Source organism: Lepidochelys kempii, chromosome 9 (assembly GCF_965140285.1).
Source record: "Lepidochelys kempii isolate rLepKem1 chromosome 9, rLepKem1.hap1, whole genome shotgun sequence".
NCBI lineage: Eukaryota > Metazoa > Chordata > Testudines > Cheloniidae > Lepidochelys > Lepidochelys kempii.
Window position 1 is genome coordinate 57,003,957 of NC_136388.1, and position 19,749 is coordinate 57,023,705.

Genomic DNA, 19,749 nt, shown 5'->3' on the forward strand with positions numbered 1-19,749 from the left:
TTACCCATGGAGACGCCATACCACGGCAAGCATGAAGCCCGCTCAGCTCACTGTCACCGTATGTCTCCTGGGTACTGGCAGACGTGGTACTGCATTGCTACACAGCAGTCGCTCATTGCCTTTTGGCAGCAGATGGTGCAGTATGACTGGTAGCCATCGTTGCCGTACTCCAGGGTGCTCTTTTAGCCAACCTCGGTGAGGTTGGTCAGGGGCGCCTGGGCAAACATGGGAGTGACTCAGCCAGGTCATTTCCCTTTTAAGTTTTGTCTCATGGCGATTCAGTCCTGCCAGCAGCCCTACTGCACCGTCTTATCATAGAATATCAGGGTTGGAAGGGACCCCAGAAGGTCATCTAGTCCAACCCCCAATCTTCTAATGAGCAGCCAGGAGACGATGATGGCCAGCAGTCATACTGCACCATCTTCTGCTGAGCACCCAGGAGATGACGATGGTCAGCAGTCATACTGCACCGTCTACTGCCAGCAAGATGTATAAAGATAAATGAAGTGGATCAAAACAAGAAATAGACCAGATTTGGTTTTGTATTCATTTTCTCCTCCCTCCCTCTGTGAAATCAACGACCTGCTAAACCCAGGGTTTTGAGTTCTATCCTTGAGGGGGCCATTCTGTTTCTCCTTGATGCAAAGTCACCCCCTTTGTTGATTTTAATTCCCTGTAAGTCAACCCTGTAAGCCATGTTGTCAGTCACCCCTCCCTCCGTCAGAGCAATGGCAGAAAATTGTTTCGTGCCTTTTTTCAGCACAGATGCTATAGCACTGGGGACATGGAGCCTGCTCAGATCACCGCGGCTATTATAAGCACTGCACGCGTTAGCCAACAGGATATGCAGAACCATAACCTGCAAGAAAAGTGAAACCAGGCGAGGAGGAGGCTACTGCAGCGCGGTGATGAGACTGATGGGGACATAGACATAGACTTCTCCCAAAGTATGGGCCCCTGCAATGTGCACATCATGGTGTCAATTGGGCAGGTTCATGGCATGGAACGCAGATTCTGGGCCCTGGGAACAAGCACAGAGTGGTGGGACCGCATAGTGTTGCAGGTCTGGGACGATTCCCAGTGGCTGTGAAACTTTCGCACGCGTAAGGGCACTTTCATGGAATTTTGTGAATTGCTTTCCCCTGCCCTGAGGCGCAAGACTACCAAGATGAGAGCAGCCCTCACAGTTGAGAAGCGAATGGCGATAGCCCTGTGGAAGCTTGCAATGCCAGACAGTTACTGGTCAGTCGGGAATCAATTTGGAGTGGGCAAATCTACTGTGCTGTGATGCAGGTAGCCAACGCTATCACTGAGTTGCTGATATCAGGGTAGTGACTCTGGGAAATGTGCAGGTCATAGTGGATGGCTTTGCTGCAATGGGATTCCCTAACTGTGGTGGTGCGATAGACGGAACCCATATCCCTATCTTGGGACCGGAGCACCAGGGCAGCCAGTACATAAACTGCAAGGGGTACTTTTCAATGGTACTGCAAGCACTGGTGGATCACAAGCAACATTTTAACAACATCAACATGGGATGGCTGGAAAAGGTACACTGATGATAGCAGAGTTTTGTGCATTTTGGAGCATTCAGTGATGGATAGAAACAAAAGGAGCACCATCTCTAAAGACTTTCCATGTAGATCCATAATCACACAAAACTCTGCTATCATCAGTGTGACTGCCAATCCCTCATGGTGATTTGCTCACATCCCACTAGAGCCTTATCAGCCTCCACGGCTTCCCTGCATAATGTACATATCTTGGACGTTTGTAGAGTTGCTGCCTGGGTCTCAGCCCCTACCTCTAGACAGCACTGTGCCTTAGAGCAACAGGCACATCTGATACCTCCTTCAGATGCTCTCTATTATCGGAGGTCACAACTTCAACTCCAAAGCCCCTCCTTCCATCGGCGGGCACTGCTCTGAAGTCACCTAAAGTGGAGCACCCACAGGGACAGCTCTCGAAGAAGAAGAGAAGGTTACTCACCCTGTGCAGTAACTGAGGTTCTTCATCATGAGTGTCCCTGTGGGTACTCCACTATCCTGCCTCCTTCCCTCTAATTCAGAGTTTTCTTATTAGTCTCTGCAGTAGAGAAGGAACTGAGGGGTTGGTTGCACAGTGTCAGTTAACTGCCTGCAGCAGCGCGAGGCAGGGACCACGCATGTGCGACCCAACCGGGCACTGCTACTAAAAGTCTCCGACTATGAGTGCAGGGGCTCACGAACACCTAAAGTGGAGCACCCACAGGGACACACATCTCGAAGAACCTCAGTTACCGCACAAGGTGAGTAACCTTCTCTTGTGTTGAGTGATATGATTTAGTTGGGGATTGGTCCTGCTTTGAGCAGGGGGTTGGACTAGATGACATCCTGAGGTCCCTTCCAACCCTGATAGTCTATGATTCTATATTAGACAAGGACTCTAAGGAAAATCTTGAGGATATTGCACTGGTAAGTCTTGAAAGTAGAATCGGGACTTTGATTAAGATTGTCAGGTACCCAGTCTTCATTTATGATTGTACAGCACTGAGCACACTGCCAATGCTCAATAGATAATCAAATATCATATAGTTTTGTGCAGACAATAATAGTGCTTTTTCTAGACAGTCAATATTAATGTGCAGTACTAAGAGGCCTTGACCAAATGAGATTCCATATTTAATTCCCACTGCTTACACTTTTCCCACAGTACACTTTTCCTTGTGGAAAGGTATCACTTAAGAATGTGCTGTTTCAGATCGTAATGCCATTAGCCTATCTCTGGGGCTCTTCACGGTCTGCATTGACTTTCTTTCTTCAGCAAGTCCAGGTCTCATTCTACAGAAAGCAATGTTACTACCACTGACCCAAGACATGGAATCCCTGTGTGTATGGAAGATGGGGAATTGGACCCGGAAAGGTATGGGAAGTCTTGCATTTAGTGTTGTCACGCAAGAAATCTGAGGACAATGGGAAAAAATTGGGGCAGTCAGTATGTCAGGTTCCCGAGAGTGCAACCTGGAACTGGGGTACTGCTGAGCCCTCTCTCTTAACAGCCTGGGCTCCCTCTCACACTGTGATGCTGTGAGAAGCTGCAAACCTCTCCAGGTCCTGCACTTACACAGATATCCACAGGCAGGGATACACCCAGCTGAGTTACATGAATGCTTCTCCTAGCCACTCATGAACAATAGAGAGGCTCCAGCCAATTCTTCCAGCTCCACAGCATAGGACCCCAGAACTGCACCATCTTGCCCTGGTCAGAAGCCTGACCAGTGTAAGTTTACTACCCCATCTGCTACTTTTACAAAGGAAAGTGGACATGCATCAGCTTTTGTACACTGAGCAGATTCCCGAAGCACTTCAAGCAAAACACACTATTTTAGGTAAATATAAAACAGATTGATTAACTACAGAAAGATAGATTTTAAATTATTATAAGTAGTAAACATACAGATCAAAGTAAAATCTCAATCTGAGTTTTATAAACTAGACAGGATTTTAATCAAGCACCCTGATAGATAATACAAGTAGGTCACAGATCTTCCATACACAGGTTGGAAATCCCCTTCAACCTGGGACTACCTCCCCAGTTCAGTCTTTGTTCTCCAGGTGTGTTTCCACGTGTTGAGTTGTGGGGGGAGTGAGGCCAAAGGATGGTGTCACTTCCCCTCCTTTATAGGTTCTTCCAGCTGGCTGGAAAGATCTTTTGCTATGATGTGAGTCAAGCAGTGTCCATTGTTTACGTGCTCCCTCTGAGAAGTCTTAGAATCATAGAATCATAGAATATCAGGGTTGGAAGGGACCCCAGAAGGTCATCTAGTCCAACCCCCTGCTCAAAGCAGGACCAATTCCCAGTTAAATCATCCCAGCCAGGGCTTTGTCAAGCCTGACCTTAAAAACCTCTAAGGAAGGTGTCAAGGTTCCTCCCCCACTCTGAACTCTAGGGTACAGATGTGGGGACCTGCATGAAAAACCTCCTAAGCTTATCTTTACCAGCTTAGGTCAAAACTTCCCCAAGGTACAAAATATTACCCCCGTTATCCTTGGAATGGCCGCTACCACCACCAAACTAATACTGGTTACTGGGGAAGAGCTGTTTGGACGCGTCCTTCCCCCCAAAATACTTCCCAAAACCTTGCACCCTACTTCCTGGACAAGGTTTGGTAAAAAGCCTCACCAATTCGCCTAGGTGACTACAGACCCAGACCCTTGGATCTTAAGAACAATGAACAATCCTCCCAACACTTGCACTCCCCCTTTCCTGGGAAATGTTGGATAAAAAGCCTCACCAATTTGCATAGGTGACCACAGACCCAAACCCTTGGATCTGAGAACAATGAAAAAGCATTCAGTGTTTTACAAGAAGACTTTTAATAAAAAATAGAAGTAAATAGAAATAAAGAAATCCCCCCTGTAAAATCAGGATGGTAGATATCTTACAGGGTAATTAGATTCAAAAACATAGAGAACCCCTCTAGGCAAAACCTTAAGTTACAAAAAAGATACACAGACAGAAATAGTTATTCTATTCAGCACAATTCTTTTCTCAGCCATTTAAAGAAATCATAATCTAACACATACCTAGCTAGATTACTTACTAAAAGTTCTAAGGCTCCATTCCTGTTCTGTCCCTGGCCAAAACGACTACAGACAGACACACAAACCCTTTGTTTCTCTCCCTCCTCCCAGCTTTTGAAAGTATCTTGTCTCCTCATTGGTCATTTTGGTCAGGTGCCAGCGAGGTTACCTTTAGCTTCTTAACCCTTTACAGGTGAGAGGAGCTTTCCCCTGGCCAGGAGGGATTTCAAAGGGGTTTACCCTTCCCTTTATATTTATGACAGAAGGAGATTCTACCACCTCCCTAGGTAACGCATTCCAGTGTTTCACCACCCTCTTAGTGAAAAAGTTTTTCCTAATATCCAATCTAAACCTCCCCCACTGCAACTTGAGACCATTACTCCTCGTTCTGTCATCTGCTACCATTGAGAACAGTCTAGAGCCATCCTCTTTGGAACCCCCTTTCAGGTAGTTGAAAGCAGCTATCAAATCCCCCCTCATTCTTCTCTTCTGCAGGCTAAACAATCCCAGCTCCCTCAGCCTCTCCTCATAACTCATGTGTTCCAGTCCCCTAATCATTTTTGTTGCCCTTCGCTGGACTCTCTCCAATTTATCCACATCCTTCTTGAACTGTGGGGCCCAAAACTGGACACAGTACTCCAGATGAGGCCTCACCAATGTCGAATAGAGGGGGACGATCACGTCCCTCGATCTGCTCGCTATGCCCCTACTTATACATCCCAAAATGCCATTGGCCTTCTTGGCAACAAGGGCACACTGCTGACTCATATCCAGCTTCTCGTCCACTGTCACCCCTAGGTCCTTTTCCGCAGAACTGCTGCCTAGCCATTCGGTCCCTAGTCTGTAGCTGTGCATTGGGTTCTTCCGTCCTAAGTGCAGGACCCTGCACTTATCCTTATTGAACCTCATCAGATTCCTTTTGGCCCAATCTTCCAATTGGTCTAGGTCCTTCTGTATCCTATCCCTCCCCTCCAGCGTATCTACCACTCCTCCCAGTTTAGTATCATCCGCAAATTTGCTGAGAGTGCAATCCACACCATCCTCCAGATCATTTATGAAGATATTGAATAAAACCGGCCCCAGGACCGACCCTTGGGGCACTCCACTTGATACCGGCTGCCAACTAGACATGGAGCCATTGATCACTACCCGTTGAGCCCGACAATCTAGCCAGCTTTCTACCCACCTTATAGTGCATTCATCCAGCCCATACTTCCTTAACTTGGTGACAAGAATACTATGGGAGACCGTGTCAAAAGCTTTGCTAAAGTCAAGAAACAATACATCCACTGCTTTCCCTTCATCCACAGAACCAGTAATCTCATCATAAAAGGTGATTAGATTAGTCAGGCATGACCTTCCCTTGGTGAATCCATGCTGGCTGTTCCTGATCACTTTCCTCTCATGCAAGTGCTTCAGGATTGATTCTTTGAGGACCTGCTCCATGATTTTTCCAGGAACTGAGGTGAGGCTGACTGGCCTGTAGTTCCCAGGATCTTCCTTCTTCCCTTTTTTAAAGATTGGCACTACATTAGCCTTTTTCCAGTCATCCGGGACTTCCCCGGTTCGCCACGAGTTTTCAAAGATAATGGCCAGTGGCTCTGCAATCACAGCTGCCAATTCCTTTAGCACTCTCGGATGCAACTCGTCCGGCCCCATGGACTTGTGCATGTCCAGCTTTTCTAAATAGTCCCTAACCGCCTCTATCTCCACAGAGGGCTGGCCATCTCTTCCGCATTTTGTGATGCCCAGCGCAGCAGTCTGAGAGCTGACCTTGTTAGTGAAAACAGAGGCAAAAAAAGCATTGAGTACATTAGCTTTTTCCACATCCTCTGTCACTAGGTTGCCTCCCTCATTCAGTAAGGGGCCCACACATTCCTTGGCTTTCTTCTTGTTGCCAACATACCTGAAGAAACCCTTCTTGTTACTCTTGACATCTCTGGCTAGCTGCAGCTCCAGGTGCGATTTGGCCCTCCTGATAACATTCCTACATGCCCGAGCAATATTTTTATACTCTTCCCTGGTCATATGTCCAACCTTCCACTTCTTGTAAGCTTCTTTTTTATGTTTAAGATCCGCTAGGATTTCACCATTAAGCCAAGTTGGTCGCCTGCCATATTTACTATTCTTTCGACTCATCGGGATGGTTTGTCCCTGTAACCTCAACAGGGATTCCTTGAAATACAGCCAGCTCTCCTGGACTCCTTTCCCCTTCAAGTTAGTCCCCCAGGGGATCCTGGCCATCCGTTCCCTGAGGGAGTCGAAGTCTGCTTTCCTGAAGTCCAGGGTCCGTATCCTGCTGCTTACCTTTGTTCCCTGTGTCAGGATCCTGAACTCAACCAACTCATGGTCACTGCCTCCCAGATTCCCATCCACTTTTGCTTCCCCCACTAATTCTACCCGGTACACAGATTCATTGTACACAGATCCTGTGATAGATTTTGGTGCTGTGGATTCCGCTTAATGGGCCATCAACACTATCTGGCTTCTTCATTGTTGTACCTGAAAGACTGGTTGTGGGTGTTTCCAACGTCACAACATATTTTGATAGCAAAACTTTGTAACTCTTGTCAGGGTTCCCTCCCCACTCTGAACTCTAGGATACAGATGTGGGGACCTGCATGAAAGACCCCCTAAGCTTATTTCTACCAGCTTAGGTTAAAACTTCCCCAAGGCACAAATTCTTTGCCCTTGAAGTGTATGCTTTCACCAACAAGTGATTTAACAAAGAATCAGGGAAAGGACCACTTGGAGTTCCTATTCCCCCAAAATATCCCCCCAAGACCTTACACCCCCTTTTCTGGGGAGGCTTGAGAATAATATCCTAACCAATTGGTTACAAAGTGATCACAGAACCAAACCCCTGGGTCTTAGGACAACAGAGAAATCAGTCAGGTTCTTAAAAGAAGGATTTTATTTAAAAAAAAGGTAAAAAATCACCTCTGTAAAATCAGGATGGAAAATAGCTTTACAGCGTAACAAAAGATTCAGAAACACAGCAGAACTTCCTCTAGGCTTAGTTTCAAAGTTACAAAAAACAGGAATAAACCTCCCTCCGGCAAAGGAAAAATTCACAAGCAGAACAAAAGATAATCTAACATGCCTTGCCTGGCTTTTACTTACAATTTTTGTAATATGAGAGACTTTTAGGATGGTTTATAGGAGAAGGAGTTTTCTGACCTGATGCTTCTCCGCTTCCCAAGAGAACACATAAAATACACACAAAAAAGCTTTCCCCTCCACCAAGATTTGAAAGTATCTTCTTTCCCCATTGGTCCTTTTGGTCAGGTGCCAACCAGGTTATTTGAGCTTCTTAACCCCTTACAGGTAAGGAGAAATTCTGGGCTACCCTTAGCTGTATGGTTATGTCAACTCCACATACAATGATAGCACACACAATTTAACAGAATATTAATGTCTCAACAGTTTAAGACTTTTAAAATGATACCTTACAAGACATACTTTGTACAAAGCATATCATAATTATATCACCAGGGTACATATGGGGTTGCCAGGGTGTTGCTTTGGGGTACAGAGTGTCACAGTCAGCTGTTCTGGGGAGACATGGAAGCAGAGCTGTAACTCCTAGTTCAGTGTGTAGGACAGTGGTTCTCAACCTGTGATCTAAACTATATCTAAGGGGTCCGCAAAAGACTTAGACTGAAAACTGACTGAACAGAATTCAACTATATATACAGATAATAGATTTCCAAAGGGGTTCACAAATTTAAAAAGATTGAAAACCACTGGTGTAGGGTATACCAAAGGTTGTGATAGCAAGGGTTGTTGATATCACATAGGTGACTACGTTAGCTGTCAGCAGTAGTGTCATAGAAGGGTGACCACCAGAGGTATTACAATGCATGTGTCAGTCCCCAAACTTAATTGATTGTCATATGTCTAACACAGGGTTCTTAGCCTTTTTCTTTCTGAGGCCCCCCACAACATGCTATAAAAACTCCAGGGCCCAGTGGGGAACGGGGGACTCGGGGCTCTGGGTTGGGGTGGGGAGGCTCTCAGGCGTAGGTATAGTTTGACTTCTATTTTGGGTGGGCAGGGGCCAGTGGGGCTCGAGCCAGCTCCTCACGGGGGGAGCGTCACCTCCACCCGACTCACCTCAACAGGCCACCCAGCCTGTCTAAGTTGTGTGTGTGTGAGGGGGTAGAACCAAAAATTATAACTCAAAGGTGGGGGGCTCAGCTCAAAAAGTTTGAAAACAGCTCAGGGTGCAGGGAGAGAGATATCTAAGGGCTGTGTGTGGGCAGAGGATAGCTAGGGGCTGTGTACAGGCAGGGGGATAGCCCAGGATGCAGGGAAAGGAGTGGCTAGGGGCTGTGTGCAGGCATGGGGGTAGCTCAAGGTGCAGGGAGAACGGTAGCTGGGGGCTGTGTGTGGGCAGGGGGATAGCTCAGGGTGAAGAGGGAGGGGGTAGCTCGGTGCAGGGAGGGAGTACTTAGGGGCTATGTGCAGGCAGGGGGAGTAGGTCAGGATGCAGAGAGAGGCGTGCTAGGGGCTGTGTGCGGGCAGGGAGGTAGCTAGGGACTGTGTGCCCGGAGAGCTCCCCTGCAGTCCCTGTTCCCCAAGGGCTCTGCCAGCCACGGAGCCAGGTCCCCCAACCCGGACAGCTCTTTCCAGCTGTGTGAGCAAAGGGGGCTGGGAGCTGAGACACAGCTTCAACCCCCTGCAGCAACAGGAGACGAGGGAAAGCTGCAGCTACCTACTTCATAGCACTAGCCAGAGCAGCCTCTGACCTGGCCAGGGGGCAGGGAGAGAAGGAGGTGTGTGCTGGGGGGTGGAGCTGTCCAGCAACTGCCCTGCTCTTGCAGTGTAGTTTCAGGGTGGGCAACACCTCCGTGCCTCCCAACTCTGTCCATGGGTGCTGGAGATTGGGGCTTCAACCCCGCAGGTCCTGGCTTCAGCCCCAAGGGAGGTGTTGGGGCTCGGGCTCTGAGTTTTAGCTGCAGAGCCCCACAGCCCCCCTGAAAGGGTTCACACACCCCCAGGGGCTACAGACCCCCAGTTGAGAACCACTGATCTAACAAACAGATATATCCATGTCGTTTTGCAACATATGGAAGGGAAGGGGAAAAGGGAGGAGGTGTTGCCTTATATATTAAAAATGTATACACTTGGACTGAGGTTGAGATGGAAAAAGGAGACAGACTTGTAGCAAAAAAATTTTTAAGTACATCAGAGCCAGGAAGCCTGCCAAACAACCAGTGGGGCCACTGGAGGATCGAGATGCTAAAGGAGCACTCAAGGACGATAAGGCCATTGCGGAAAAAATAAATGAATTCTTTGCATCAGTCTTCACAACGGAGGATGTGAGGGAGATTCTCAAACCTGAGCCATTCTTTTTAGGTAACTTATCATTTACATCAACTTCTGATGCCAATATGACACCAATTTTTTAAAAAGGCTCCAAAGGTGATTCTGGCAATTATAGGCTGGTAAGCCTAACTTCAGTACCAGGCAAACTGGTTGAAACTATACTAAGGAACAGAATTATCAGAAACATAGATGAACACAATTCATTGGGGAAGAGCCAACATGATTTTTGGAAAGGGAAATCATGCCTTGCCAATCGACTAGTATTCTTTGAGGGGGGTCTACGAGCATGTGGACAAGGGTGATCCAGTGGATATAGTGTACTTAGATTTTCAGATAGCCTTTGACAAGGTCCCTCACCAAAGGCTCTTAAGCAAAGTAAGCTATCATGGAATAAGAAGAAAGGTTCTCTCATGGATCAGTAACTGGTTAAAAGATAGGAAACAAATGGTAGGAATAAATGGTTTTCAGAATGGAGAGAGGTAAATAGTGTCCCCCAGGGGTCCGTACTGGGACCAGTCCTATTCAACATATTCATAATTTATCTGAAAAAGGGTAAACAGTGAGGTGGCAAAATTTGCAGATGATACAAAACTTCTCAAGATAGTTAAGTCCAAAGCAGACTGTGATGAGTTACAAAGGGAGCTCACAAAACTGGATGAATGGGCAACAAAATGGCAGATGAAATTCAATGTTGATAAATGCAAAGTAATGTACATTGGAAAACATAATGCCAACCATACATATAAAATGATGGGGTCTAAATTAGCTGTTACCACTTAAGAAAAAGATCTGAGTCATTGTGGATAGTTCTCTGAAACATCCACTTAATGTGCAGCGGCAGTCAAAAACGCTAACAGAATGTTGGGAATCATCAAGAAAGGGATCATAGAAGGTTAGGGTTGGAAGGGACCTCAGGAGGTCATCTAGTCCAACCCCCTGCTTGAAGCAGGACCAATCCCCAATTTTTGCCCCAGATCCCTAAATGGCCCCCTCAAGGATTGAACTCACAACCCTGGGTTTAGCAGGCCAATGCTCAAACCACTGAGCTATCCCTCCCCCCCAATAGATAATAAAACAGAGAATATCATATTGCCTCTATATAAATCCTTGGTATGCCCACATCTTGAATACTCCGTGCAGATGTGGTCAACCCAGCTCAAAAAAAAAATATAGGAATTTGAAAAGGTTCAGAAAAGGGCTACAAATATGATTAGAAGTATGGGACAGCTTCCATCTGAGGAGAGATTAAAAAGTCTGGGATTTTTCAGCTCGGAAAATAGATGACTAAGGGGGATATGATAGAAGTCTATAAAATCATGAGTGGTATAGAGAAAGTAAATAAGGAAGTGCTATTTACTCCTTCGCATAACACAAGAACATGGGGTCACCAAATGAAATTAATAGGCAGCAGGTTTAAAACAAACAAAAGGAAGTATTTCTTCACACAACACACAGTCAACTTGTGGAACTCCTTGCCAGAAGATGTTGTGAAGACCAAGACTATAACAGGGTTCAAAAAAGAACTAGATACATTCATGGAGAATAGGTCCATCAATGGCTATTAGCCAGGATGGGCAGGGATGGTGTCCCTAACCTCTGTTTGCCAGAAGCAGGGAATGGGGGACAGGGGATGGATCACTTGATGATTACCTGTTCTGTTCATTCCCTCTAGGGCACTTGGCATTGGCTACTGTCAGAAGACAGGCTACTGGGCTCGATGGACCTTTGGTCTGACCCAGTATGGCTGTTTTTATGTACAGAATTATCATCATTCTGCAAAATTCACAATAAATACCATAAGTGGACACTAGAGATTCTGTGGACCATATTCATAGCCCTCGTGTCCTGTGAGTTGGGGCTGGACATGATGCAGAAGCATAATGTTAATTTCCAGGAAACCTACAGAAATCCAACTAGAATCCTTGTAAAGTTCAGCCTTAATCTAAGGTCACAGACTTAGAGCGCTATGTGTCTAGATGTGTGTCTAAAATAGGATTAGAGCCGTGTGCCTACAAGGTGCTGATCCCATCTTGTGAAATAGTCATTACTCTGCACTTCCACTGAAAATTCATGGGAACTGAAGATGCATGTCCCTTTTGGGAGGTGTTCTGCTCTTTTCAGGATCAGTCCCCATGTCAGTTGCTTGGCATCCTGGAGCACAATTTTGAAATTGATCCCCATTGACACAAGACCTTGACTGACTTCTCTTTCTTTGTGCATTTAGCTTAGCCGTCAGGTGGTTCAGATATTGTGTTAATGGGTTTTCTCCTTCTTTGTTAGCTCTGCCACAGAGTGTGGAGAGAGAAGCGCCTCCAGAGAGATAAGACATGAGAGTAATAGAACCACAAACTACTACAAACTGGTGTGACCGGGGTCCCGGGGGGGGGGCAACGCCAAAATTACTCACTTAGAGCAAACTATAAAGAATGGGGCAGACAAGCCCCCAAACCAGTGGTTATTCTAATGCTTAGATACATGAAGCTAGCAACAAAACAGCTTTTATAATAACATATTGGTTACCCAGAAGCCGATAACACAGTTATCTTGAAGCAACTCAGGCTTTGGGCTCTCACCCAGACAGCGAAGTCAAATATGATGAGGATTGAAAATCTTGTTCATCATATAAAAGTTCTACCAATCCCAAAGGATGGACACATTACCTCCAGGTCAATTAATATTTTAAATCTAACCCCAAAACATGCTTATAGCCAAATTTTATTAACTAAACTAAAATTTATTAATAAAAAGAAAAGAGAGAGTATTGGTTAAAAGATCATTATACATACAGACATGAATAAAGTTCTAAGGTTAGTTTCATAGTAGAGATGGTGAGCTTTAGAGTTGCAAAGAGTTCTTTTAGAATTAGTCCATAGGTTCAGTCCAATGTTCAATATCAGGGTAACCCGGAATGGAAGCGGAGATCTCAATCTTGTGACTCAAACTTCCCCTGATGAAGCATAAGCAGATTTGAGATGAAAGGATCAGGTCCCAAAAGGCTTTTATACATTTTCTGGGCAGCGTCTTGACTGCATGAGGTCCTTGGGCGAACAATAGTGTTTTTGAAGTAACCTATTTCCTAAACATCTCCGGTAATTAGCTACATGGATTAACATAAGGCAATTGCTTATCTCCCACCATTTGCAAGTGGTTTGCTATATACTTAAAAGAGAAATCAAGACAGTGATATCACTACATTCACAGTTCATTTAAATGTTAATATCTCCTTTTGATCTCTGAATTAACAGAATACAGCAATAGACAGGAACTGTTTGGTTATATTGTTAACCTCTAACAATATGTATGTAAACACACAAAACCACAAACATTATCTAGTAAAATGTCTCTAAAGGTTGAATCTGGGTCAATTAGCCTGCTAGTTGTGTAACCCTTTCTGGCTCTTTGTCACAGAGGGTAATCAATCAGTGGGACTAACATAAAGTTAGCTAGACAAGGTGGGTGAGGTAATATCTTTTATTAACTCACCCACCTTGTCTCTCTATATCCTGGGACCAATGTAGCTACAACAACAATGCATACACCAAAGTTAGTTACTCAGCTGAATAATTCCTCCATCTTATTTTATTCCTATCCCACTCAAAACCACAGAAATGCATTTCTCTCTAACCCCTTTGCTTTAGCCTAAACCATGAGCCATAACACCAGGCAATCCCAACTCTGATGTCACAGGAGAGCAATTTGGATGATGAAAGTTCAGACATTGTCCAATGAAAAGTCAAAAGGCCAGTTTCTGCTCCGAGTAACAAACCACATCACTCCATCAACAGAGCTGGGTAAATAAAGGATTTGTCCATTTGCTGGCAATTTAGAAAAGTTGGGGTGGGGAGGTGTGACGTTCCCCTCTGGTGTTATCCGGACCAGTGGTCTGCTAGGTCACTCCAATCCTTGACTCTGGGAGCCAGCCTTACCTTGCACTGCAGTGAGAACCCCCACTCCTGGACTGTTCATGCACACTAGCCAATATCTCCAGTCCCAGACACAACCCTAGGAACCTCCGTCTTGCAGTGTCCAGTTATACCAGTCTTGCAGTGTCCCAGGCTTGTTATCCCAAGGAGAGTCTCTGACACACTTCAAATCAAACACACTGCTTCAGGTAGAATAAGCAAACAGATTTATTAACTATAAAGATAGATTTTAAGTGATTATAAGTCAAAGCATAACAAGTCAGAGTGGTTACCAGAATAAAATTAATATAAGCACGCAGTCTGAACTCTCAACCTAATTAGACTGAGCAACAACTCAATTAAGTGAAAAGAAAAGGAGTACTTGTGGCACCTTACAGACTAACAAATTCATGTGAGCATAAGCTTTTGTGAGCTACAGCTCACTTCACCCCACTGGATATTGTAGACCTTAATATACAGGTTTGTTCCTTAAACCTAGGCCAGTCTCCTGTCTTGGAGTCTTGTCTTCTTCTCAGTGTCTTGGTTGCTTGCAGCATAGGTGGGGCAGGAGAAGGGCCCAGTATGTGTCCACTCTGCCTGTTTTATACTCTCAGTCCATGTGCTTGTAGAACACAAGTCCAGGCATGTCTGTGTGGCATTGCTGAGTCTCTCCAAGCAAGGTTGAGCAATTCCCCTGGTGAGGCCTCATGCAGGTGAGTCATTGCACTGTAGCTCCCTTGCTGGACAATGGCTGTTGATGGGCTATTTGATACCCTGCCCGGGTGTTGATTACTTTCCTTGGGAGCTAATACTTTCCTTAGCCTCTGGGGAGCTAATATCTGGCTGATTTCCCAGTTTACAGCAGGTTTTAGTGACCACCATACAACACAGTTCTCATAACTTCATATGAATTAATGATACACATATATGGATAGAGAAATGACTTTCAGCAGATTCAAACCTTTCCCCTGATACCTTACAAGTCATGCTTTATATGTGAGATCACGATTATATGAAAATGAAGAATATGGGGGTTACAGTACGGTTCTCCCAAGGCATAGAATGTCACAGGGGGGAAGGAATGTTTTCAAACTAAAAAGTCAAAACATTTCCTTTCCAAGATGTAAAAACAGAATCTTTCAATTTTTTTGGAATTTCCCCCCCAAAACAAACAGTTTGGTGAAATTAGCACAACAGTTCAGTGTCACCAAATGTCAGGACAGCCAGGCAACTTGCTGTGGTTGGAGCAGGGACAGGGGAGGAGCAGTCTCTCAGAACTACCAGGCAGCTGGGAGTATCCCAAAAAAGTAGTAACACTGGGCAGGTTGAAGTGGCTGCCATAGGTGCTGACTCTGTGGGCGCTCCAGGGCTGGAGCACCCATGGTGAAAAATTAACAGGTGCTCAGCACCCACCGGCAGCCAGCTCCCCTCCTCCCTACTCCTGCCTGCCGGCGGCCCCTGCCAATCAACTCCTCCCCATCCCTTTCAGTGCCTTCTACACGCTGCGTGTAGGAGGTGCTGGGAAGGAGGAGGAGGAGTGGGGACAGACTGCACTTGGGAGAGAAGAGGTGGGGTGGGCGTGGAGTGGGGGTGGGAAGAGGCGGGATGGGATGGGGCCCTGGGGCAAGGGGTGGAGTGGGGGAGGGGCATGGGGCTGACTGGGGGTTGAGCATTCTCCGGGAAAATTAGAAGGCAGCGCCTGGGTGGCTGCTTCCATTAGGAACCTATGTACCTGCCTCGGGGTCACCTGGTCAGACCCTTGCTTATGGATTGGCTGGGCCCTTAGGACTCACAGGGAATTATCTCTGATGACTCATCAGGCTCAGAACACTCATGACACGAAATACGCATTTTTCACCCAAAAAATTTCACCCAGCTCTACCCATTTACATCAGTATGATGCAGTGAATATTAGTGAGTAGCAGAAGTTTGGCCCAGAGATGTAACTCAGTGTTATCCAGGCCTTCAAGGACACTGCCTAGATTCTGTGTTCAATATGTGTGTTTTTCTGTGGGGCTTGTGTCAGTGGAGGGAATCAGAGCAATGCTAGCAGGAAGGAACCTACGTCTGGCAGAAGTAAATGCTCCAATGGCTAATATTTTCCCTCTGTGACTCTCACAGACAACAGGCCTTTAGCTAAGATTTTCAAAGCCAGCTAGGGGATTTAAACACCTCATGCCCACTCATTTCAGTTGGAATTGTACATTCAAATCTCTGAGGCAACTTTGAAAAGCTGAAGCCCACCATAATATTTTTCCAGCTTTCAGCCTGATGGTTCCCATCTTTGGAATAGATTTCCACAAGTCCAATATATTAATTTTTCACATGTTCTTAAGAAAACCTCTATTTTCTCCCCTAGGCTTTCTCCCTTGAAGGGCAATACTGAGGATGCTGAGAATGAGAACATATCTACTACCCAATCTGAGCCTCCTACCACTAGAAAGCACACTGAGCCTGACGAGAACACGGCACAGTAAGGAGACAGGGAATTCATGCCCTGTTTTACACTGAAGTTTCTCCACACACGAGGATAATTAAATCCTTTCCCTGGCTGATGCTGTCTGTGGAATACTCACTCCATTGCCTGACATTGGTAACAGTACATTTTCTATGAGAGTAGGGGCGAAATCATCCGTCACTCACATTAATGAGGCCTGAGGTACCCAAACATTGCCCAGCCAAGGGCTGCACTGACTTCTTGCCAGAAGCCCCAGGGTCACACCCACTGTGCATAAAATGGACCTGGATGCAGAGGCCTGCAACTTAAATATGGAGGTGGGATCTGCTTATGGAGACATGGCCCAATATGCAAGGAATGCTGGGACTTGTAGTCTCTGGGCCATGCATCCAAATTAAAGATCATGGGAGCCACAGGACTCTCATTTTAGAAGTTTGTAGCCTTGCTAGTTACACTTTGGCCACCCTGAGTTAGGGATTGATTCCCTTTCCTCATCTTCCAGCTACCAGTTATGTGAAAGGCCACATTTCAGCCTCAGTTACACCCCTGCAACTCCATTGGCTTCAGTGGCACTGATTGGGCATAACTGGGGGTGGAATTTGCCCCAAAGCTTATACACAACCTAAGAATATATTTACCAATGTAAGCACTTAGTTTTTAAGAGAGAGCTGGACAAATTTGTGAGTGAGGTTGTATGATGGGATTGCCTGTGATGGTGGGATCCCTTATGGTTCATGTCCAGTGTTCCTAAAATTTCAGGCTTCAGGCTTCAGATGGTTACCTGCAGGGGTCAGGAAGGGATTTTTTTACCCCAATGTATTCTGGGTATTTTTTGATTTCCTTCAGAGTAGGCCACAGCTGGAGATGGGACACTGGATGGAGTGGGCCAATGCTCTGAGGTGGCACTGATAATTCTCTCTCAGGTGCTTGACTAGCTGGTTTTGCTCACATGCCATGGTCTAACAGATCACCATACATGGGGTTGGGAAGAAATTTCCCTCAAGGCAGATTGGCAGTGATGTTGGGGAGTTTTCACCTTCCTCTGCAGTGTGTGGGTCCGGGTCACATGCCAGGACTATTTGGCTATATCTCACATAATCATTTTCCTGCCATTACAAAGGCATCGGGCTCTGGTGCATCTTGGTGTCTCCTACTCTCTGCCTATGGCACACAATAGTTTACTCTTATGTGGGCTGTTATACTTTGGTTTAATTTTGATTGTTGGGTTTAGTGTGTGGATGCTGGGTGGTGCTGGTGGCCTGTGACATACAGGAGATCAGACCAGATGATCTAGTGGTCCCTTCTGGCCTTAAATTCTGTGACTCTATGGCTGTGACTCCATTTATGGGCAGAAATCTTGACTTGAATTTTTATTTTCCATAGAAATGTGGACTGTTGAGTCTGTTTGACAAACTGGGATTTAGAGCCCATTTTGGCTCCAGGCTTCTCATGTGTTTTTCCAGCATGAAAGTGTTTTCTGAATGCTAGTTACTTAGTCCCACAAAGCAAACTCCTGAATCCCTTTCCCACAAGTCATGCTTCTCTTCTTTCTCAGGTCCATGTCATTTTCCAGAGACAACACCATCACTAGCACAGACACTAACCATGGGGGCTCACCATATATGGAGAGTTTAGAACCTGCCTTCCAAAGGCAAGTGGGACAATGGGATTGCTTATGTCAAAGAGGTGCCAGATGTTTTGGGAAAGAGGAAACTGAAAACAGATTTGAGAGTGTTAGTTCCTGGTTATGGTTGGGGTTTGTCCTGTTGTCTCCAGTGTGAGAGCAGACACATACACATTTTTGTACCTGTAGGTAGTAATAACCAATGGAATTAGGGTGCGAGATATCTGAGAATGCACTCGACAGTCCCAAAATGTAGATCCTTGCCCTTCATCACAAGGAAATGCAGAATGAGGCAAGAGGGATTGTTCAGGTTTCTAAGGGACTCACTCATGTTTGAGCTATACCCATTCACAGGCTGTTGGGCAAGAGAGAAACCTGCCCCTCTGTGATGGGGTTCACTCAATGCAGGTGGCGCCTCCTCCTGGCCATCCTGGGGATTAGCTCTGCCAGGCGTTGCACCATCCTCTGGCGATGTCTTCATCCATCCTGTCTCACACTGCAGCCCCTCTCACTCCAGGAACTGCAGCCTCCTCTTCGTGACTCAGACATCTGGCTGGGTTACAATGTGGTTTCCCCTTCTGGGGGTTTCCCAAAGTCCTTCCACACAAACAGTCTCAGGCAGTTTTCGCCAGCACTGTTCTGATGGTGTCACTTCCCCAGTGGCTGGCAGGGGAACCTGGGCCAGCCCATTACTCCAGGTTCCAGTCCAGGGACCCTTTACCTGCAACAGTGGTCTGCTTTCCTTCAGCCCTTGTTGCTTCTTCCCTGGATTCCTTCCTACAGCTTCTGGTTCCCTCACTTCTCTGGGTATACCAGCTCAAACTGTAGGCTACTCTCTAATGCCCCAATACCTCTCTCTTTTCCCAGGGAGTGACTGCAGACAACTTCCCTGGAGCCATCTTCTGTTGCCAGCTTCCTGGCTTTATAAACCTGGCCAGCTCCTCCCACAGCTGGACTTCATCAGCAAACTAGGCCTTAGCACTCCCTGGCTCTCCTCCACATGTGACCCGTAGGCTAATGGGCCTAATTTACCCCTTTGGGCCTTGTTCGGAGTGGGCACCCCATCAGACCTTCCCTCCCCAGTCCCACCCAATGAAATGAGAGAGGAAGATAAAAACACACAAGACACATGTCAAACACAAGTGACCACTTTGTCACTTGCTCTGCCCTACCTTTTAAATGCCCCTGTTGAAACAATCATTGACTACCCCTTGTGACAGAGTCAGGCCAGATGGCTACAGGAGAGTGACAGAAGGAAGATATATTAGCCCCAGGTTAAGTAGGTCCCTTTTCCCTGGGTAAGGTAACAGGGAAGGTTCCAGAACAATCAGGAACTTTCTGGAAACAATTAAGGCAGACAGGCTGATTAGAACACCTGCAGCCAATCAAGAAGCTTCTAGAATCAATTAAGGCAGGCTAATCAGGGCACCTGGGTTTAAAAAGGAGCTCACTTCAGTTTGTGGTGTGCGTGCGAGGAGCTGGGAGCAAGAGGCGCAAGAAGCTGAGAGTGAGAAGGTGTACTACTGGAAGACTGAGAAGTACAAGCATTATCACACATCAGGAGGAAGGTCCTGTGGTGAGAATAAAGAAGGTGTAGGGAGGAGGCCATGGGGAAGTAGCCCAGGGAATTGTAGCTGTCACGCAGCTGTTACAGGAGCCATGGTAGACAGCTGCAATCCACAGGGCCCTGGGCTGGAACCCGGAGTAGAGGGCGGGCCCGGGTTCCCCACATCCCTCCATCCCCCCAACTCCTTACTTGATACCGGAGGAGTTGAACTGGACTGTGGGTTCCACCAGAAGGTAAGGTCTCTGGCCTGTGCCCCAATCCACTAGGTGGATCAGCAGAGACTGTGGGGATTGTTCTTCTTTTCC

The 19,749-nt window shown here is 46.3% G+C and overlaps 1 protein-coding gene across 1 annotated transcript in view; it reads left to right on the forward strand.

Annotated features, from left to right (window-relative positions):
• Positions 1 to 19,749, forward strand: part of ZNF185 (zinc finger protein 185 with LIM domain) — a 130,985-nt gene that overhangs the window by 82,083 nt on the left and 29,153 nt on the right. Inside the window, exons 19-20 of the mRNA XM_073360542.1 lie at positions 2,803 to 2,901; positions 16,155 to 16,268. Of these exons, the coding sequence (XP_073216643.1) occupies positions 2,803 to 2,901; positions 16,155 to 16,268 (213 nt within the window). The remainder of the gene's footprint in view (positions 1 to 2,802; positions 2,902 to 16,154; positions 16,269 to 19,749) is intronic.